The 6211-nt window shown below is 34.8% G+C and overlaps 1 protein-coding gene across 1 annotated transcript; it reads left to right on the top strand.

Moving 5' to 3' along the window:
• The first annotated feature begins 2023 nt into the window (after positions 1-2023).
• Positions 2024-5623, top strand: LOC141698289 (protein ULTRAPETALA 1-like). The gene is made up of 4 exons (XM_074502962.1): positions 2024-2261; positions 2529-2757; positions 4170-4488; positions 5248-5623. The coding sequence occupies exons 2-4, from the start codon at positions 2535-2537 to the stop codon at positions 5420-5422; spliced, it is 717 nt and encodes a 238-aa protein (XP_074359063.1). The 5' UTR covers positions 2024-2261; positions 2529-2534; the 3' UTR covers positions 5423-5623.
• Positions 5624-6211: the final 588 nt, after the last annotated feature.

Genomic DNA, 6211 nt, shown 5'->3' on the forward strand with positions numbered 1-6211 from the left:
ACAGATGAAGACATGATAAACACAAAGAACCAAAAGATGCAATTGACTCTTTAAGTCCTCAAAATAGATCATGGAAAGAAGTTCATTAATATGTTCAAGCAATCATGAAGAATAAGACATCAAGGGACTTTAAGCATCAGTTACATGAATTGATTTCAAGTGTTACAGATCAAGGGTTTAGTGAAAGAAGCAATGGATATTCACCAATCTGCATCAGCTCAGAAACACAAGACAAACTAAATTAGGATCTTTCAATGCTAATTGTTTGTGTACCTGACCAGTGCGCCAAACATTAGTATTCAAGAAGGGATTTTGATTCAGTTACAGAAGAAAATGTTGATACAATGAAGAATGGCAAAAGAGAAGCAAAAACATTCCAAGGCAGAAGACTCTTCACTATGGTCGTTATAGAAGTGTAATGATTACTACAAGTAATCTCCGTGGTCGCTACAGAGCAGTCGTCATAGAGAATTACTCTAAGACACCACAATGGTAGCCATAGAGAATTACTCTAAGGCACCACAATGGTCGCCATAGAGAATCACTCTAAGGCACCAGTGGTTGCCATAGAGCATCAACTGGTCGCCATAGAGCAACACAAGATATTGGTCGCCATAGAAGAGAAGCCAAAGGATACACTGATCTCCATAGAACACTTTGTGATTTCCAGTGAATTAAACAAGCAGCAATTCAAAGAATTGTGTGGACACAGTAATGCCACATGTCCAATGAATTGAAAGTCTATATTAGCAGCTAAATGAGTACAATTCATTTTAGTCATCTTCTTCAGCTAAATGAGTACATATTGTTATGCTGCTGAATTTATTGTAGCTAATCAATTTATTGATTAGATTGTAGCAACCTCAAGGATTATATTAAAAAAATAATATATTCCTCGAATTGTTTTGTGTCTATTTTGATTCCGTACTTTTAACGAATAACTTGTAATCGAATCGAAAAGATTGTAGGTATCGTATCCAACCCCCCTTCTACGATATTTTGGGACTAATAATTTTACTATTTTTGAAAAATTTTGAAATATAAATATAAATGATGGGAAGGGACATCTTAAAAAAAATGTAAATAAATAGGAGGGACGGAGGGAGTACTAACCTACGTAGGCTTGTTTAATTGATATATTCTAGTGTCTTTTAGTCAGTGTTCCAGACTTCGCTAGGCATGCCACGGCGGTGAGGGTACCTTTGAGAGATTAATCGGCAAGTTGGAGATTAATCGGACCGATTAATCGGAACATTAATCGGAAGAATATAAATATTATTTTAAATTTTTATAATTATATAATGATCAACATGTCAAATATTTGTTTGAAAAAAGAAATTAGAATGGTATTAAACAATATCTACACATTTGACATGCGTTATGTACTAATTATTGAGTTTACAATATTAACTATATTTTAATTCACACTTTTAAATTAATTATAATATGTTATTTTTATATTTTAAGTGAGAAAATAAATATATTAGATTACTTGTTATTTCTTACCAATACTTTATATTATAAATTGACATGATATTGTGTGAAATTAAGAAATTAATGATTTAAAATTATAAAAACGTAAAAAAATATTTTTTTTAATTATTTTCCGCCTACACCGCCTAGGACCGATTTTTGACCGCCTAGCCCGCCTAATCCTGATTTTGACCCGATTTTTTGAAAAAACGCCTAAATCACCGCCTAGGTCCGAGTCGGAACGTTTTACCACCGCCTAGTACCTAGACCGATTTTTAGAACACCGCTTTTAGTATCTAATATCGGATGAATAATGGGGTATGCATCAGTCCTCTCGGCTCTGGCCTCCGGCTCCCCTAATAAGTATTTCATGCTACATCACGGAGTTAGTTTTTTACACTCGTTGGGGTTCCCAAACTTACAAACCCTCAAGTTAAACAACCATCTGTAAAAAAAAACATATCATTTCAGTCTAGTCTTTATACAAGGGGTTCGGGTCTCTCGTATCATCCCAATAATTCAAACCCATGAAATACTGCCCACGCAACAAGTTCCAAGCTGCACAACTTACAACAACCTCCTTACCTTTAAACAGCTCATCTCTACCTATCGCCGAAAACGGAACAACTCAAATTAAAAAAAAAATTAAAAAATCATAACCTTTCTTAAATATTTATATATATCTCCCTACTCGGTACTCTCTCTACAAAACAAAAACCCTTTTCTCTCTCCCTACTCAATTTCTCTCTCAATCTCTCCCAGATCTCTATCCCTCCAACCCCTTGGAGGTGTGTGTGTGTTTTCTCCCTTGATTTTTACGCACATCTAATGAACGACCGCTTGTGATTTATTCGTCTCTAATAATACGATAATAATACTAGCTACTACTACTACTTTCCTTACTCGCACCATTATATCTATATATGAATCTATCGTCTTTGTGCCCTATTTTTAAAATTTGATTTTCCTGCGGTTTTCCCTATTTTTCAATTAAATGTAAATCTATTTACTTACTTGCCGATTGATTTTATTTTTTATTTAATTTTGTATTGTAGTGAAAAATGGAGGAAAATGCAGCTTCTGTAGCAAGTGAGATTGGCGGGGCACAGATGTTTACTGATGAGGAGGTTAAGGAGATGAGTGGGTTTACGATATGCGAAGATCATGTCGAGATCATTTGCGGATGCACAAGTCATCAATACGGTGATGCTGTTGGGACTCTTAGGGTTTTTCCCAATGGCGATCTTGAAATTGCTTGTGATTGCACTCCTGGTTGTGATGAAGGTCCTGCTTTCCTCTTGCTATTTACCTTGTTTTCTCCGCTTGCATGTCTTCGGTTTTTATGCGTTGCTAGTTTCCGAACTTTAGGTTAATGTGTAGTGTGTGTTTGTTTTTATGGTTGATTTGATGATTGATGCTTAAATGCACCTAAAGTGTATGTTCATTTGTCTAACTTAATCTTCATTCTGATATTTTCGGTATTTTTAGGGTCAATGATATAATTTTATGTTGTCATCTGTTTGATATTCTGCTCTGGACTTTGAATTATAATGGCTTATTAACTACCTGTCCATTTGACGTTTGAGATAAGCGTCCATCTTGTGAATATTGCTACCGCAGTACCACTGCTATAAAGAATTATTGAGTCCATTTTGATGTGCATTGTTTGTGTTTAATGATATGTACATACTTTTAACATGATGCACATTGTGTATGATCCTCAATGTTTGTCATTCTGTTAATTAGTCACTTCTCGCTAGTTTGAATTTTTGTCATTTATGTTGTAAGGTAGTTAGCTAGGTTGCAGTCATATGTATTTCTTGTGCATGTTTCTTGCTGCTGAATATATCTAACTATGATGAAACAACTTTTGATGGATCACAGATGACATGTGTAACTGTAATTATTCCTACCACAACTTTGCATTTTAAATTTTCTGTACTTTACTTGATTAAGCATATATCGCATGAAACCGTATTGTCTAAAATATAATTTGAAGATTGCAAACGATTCTGGACCATGACATAATTTCAAATATCTTTGATTGGGTTATGAGTTGTTCTACTGAACCATACATGTATGTTGGAACTCATTTCTTGAGATTGTTGTTTATGCGGAAATCTTTTTGGTGGACTCTTACATATCACTAGGTTGAACTATGTATTATTGTAGCCAAGATAGATAGGAAAGCTGTAACCATGTTCCCTTCCCCTGGAGAATTAAATAAAAATTTGAAAACTGTTCTGAGAACTGGTCAGAGGAAGTCTGAGTTTGATTGCTGTATTACTCCAATTTGTATGGATATGTAAATGCAGTTGGCCGGATCCTTCATTGTTAGTATTGAGCATATATTGCATTGCACAAAGGCTTGTTCCCTATAACGTTTCAAAACAAATATTCCTGTCTTTGAGAAAAACAGATATACGAGGATTTAAATTTGTGTTTGAGCTGTATTTTATATATTCTTGTGAATTAATATCAATGTGATATAGATGTTTACCACCACCATCTTTATAATTTTGCTTGCATGTTTACCACCTTCATCTAAATAATTTTGCTTGCATGGTGATCACATGTAATGTTACATCTGATGAAACATATTAAACACCAGATTGTTTCCTTTTAAATTCACCTTGACAAGTGAATAAATGATATATATTTTGTGATTATCTGAAGTAGTGAATTTCCATAAACAGACAAATTAACCCCGGCTGCATTTGAAAAGCATTCTGGAAGAGAAACTGCCAGAAAGTGGAAGAACAATATTTGGGTCATAGCTGATGGGGAGAAGGTCCCTGTGGGTAAGACAGTACTTCTTAAGTACTACAATAAAACAACAAAATATGGCAATGGACGATCACAAACTGTTCGTGTTGGTCATCGTGATGAGTTTGTTCGCTGTACTGTGTGTGGCAAGAGGCGGAGGTTTCGGCTCCGCAACAAAGACGAATGTCAAGTTTACCATAATGCTTTAAAAGATGCAAAGTGGAAATGTTCTGATACACCATATGAAAAGTATGTACTTTTTTTATGCACATATAAGGGTACACATCACTTTTTTCCTTTTTCAATATATAAATTAACACGGTGGAAATAAGTGTTCCTATGTAATGAAGGAGATTAGGACCAAATCTTTACAATAGTAGATTTCCAAAGCGTCGGTTGCATTCTTCCATGCTCTCACCACATGCTTCATTCTGTATTGCATGATTTCCACTCTTTGGAGTACTGCTACTTGCTTATATTCGACATCTTTTTTATCTTTTTTTCTCAATAATAATAAAACAAAAACAATTCTTATGAATTTTTTACGCAAATTAATAACTATTTGGTAAGTTTGGTGTGCAACTCTTTATGGATTTAAATTTCGTTCCCAAAGTAAATGATGATAAACGACTGGTCTCAGTTTTGGTCTATATTGCCATTTTTTTAAAGAAATAATATAAATGCAATCAGTGTATAAATGAGTTTGTTGGATCTTATCAAAGTTTTCTACACTCGCGAGTGTAAAAAACATGTGAATAGTCTTACCTACTATTTTTGCAGGAATCACATTTGAAGCTGGTTTTGTTCAGATTGGACTTGGCAGATCACATTTAGATCAATATTTGTCTATTTAAATTGTTGAAAATAGCTCCTGCTGAAGTTCCGAAATTGTCTGCATTTTAATTTTTATGAATAATGTTTTTTTAAAAAATTTCCATGTCTGTCTTGTATATTTGTGCTCATAAATTACCTTCTCAGTGTTCTAAATATCTAGATTCTCTCTTTCAGGGTGGCATGTGAAGATGAAGAAGAACGAGCTAGTCGAAGAGTTTATCGCGGATGTTCCCGTTCTCAGACATGCAAAGGTTGTACATCCTGTGTATGTTTTGGATGTGAAATCTGTCGTTTTTCAGATTGCGGCTGCCAGACTTGCAATGATTTCACCGAGAATGCAAAAAATTAGGGCCCTAAATAAATTCTGGGAAAGAAGTTGCTGATTCGAGCTAGCAATCCTTCAGGGATCGGAAAGTATTAGAGCTTATTTATTATTTACTTAATTACTTTGTTCAAACATTGGTACTTTATAAATGACAGTTTATTTGTCAATGTCGATGGGTTTATACCGCCCCCTGGAAATGATATATCAGAAGTCTTAGAAATTGCTCATATGAGGTTTATCTAGTTCAAATTCAGTTCAAGTAACAGGATAGTACACACTTTATGGGGGAAAAAGGAGAAAAAAAATACTCGAACAGTGCATTGAAAGATAAATGGCCAGATGCATTTCATAGAATAAAGTCTAATGGCCACTAACAAATGACTCTAACAAATGACTCGCTTTCTGAAAATATTTACATTCAAGGATTTGGTGCGTCTTGCCTTTGGTCGGTATACTGAACAGTGACTTGCCCTTGGTTGATATACTGAACAGTGAACACAGATTCAATCTGTCTGAAATTGGAAGACAAATTAAGCACCACACTGGTATCGAAAGGGGTTCAGCTGTTGATGTGGCGTACTTTCAGCCAGGGGAGGATCTAGTAAGGAGTACGGATACGTAATTAATTTTTTCTTTTTACGATTTTTTACTATTATTTTTTAAAAAAAATCATAGATATATGCCCATATGAATTAAAATATAAGAGAGGGTGTCATTCAGAATTTACTAACGTGCTCCTAAGTAAAAGTTGCTGCGTCCGCCCCTGCTTTCTGCAGTTCCTCCTGTCCCTCTGTCCAGGCTCCAGCATTAGAA

Source organism: Apium graveolens, chromosome 11, assembly GCF_009905375.1.
Source record: "Apium graveolens cultivar Ventura chromosome 11, ASM990537v1, whole genome shotgun sequence".
NCBI lineage: Eukaryota > Viridiplantae > Streptophyta > Magnoliopsida > Apiales > Apiaceae > Apium > Apium graveolens.

Coding starts and splice junctions, on each gene's coding strand:
- LOC141698289 (XM_074502962.1), top strand. CDS start 2,535: ATGGAGGAAAATGCAGCTTCTGTAGCAAGTGAGATTGGCGGGGCACAG. Junction 2,758..4,169: donor CACTCCTGGTTGTGATGAAG/GTCCTGCTTTCC, acceptor TTCCATAAACAG/ACAAATTAACCCCGGCTGCA. Junction 4,489..5,247: donor TCTGATACACCATATGAAAA/GTATGTACTTTT, acceptor TCTCTCTTTCAG/GGTGGCATGTGAAGATGAAG.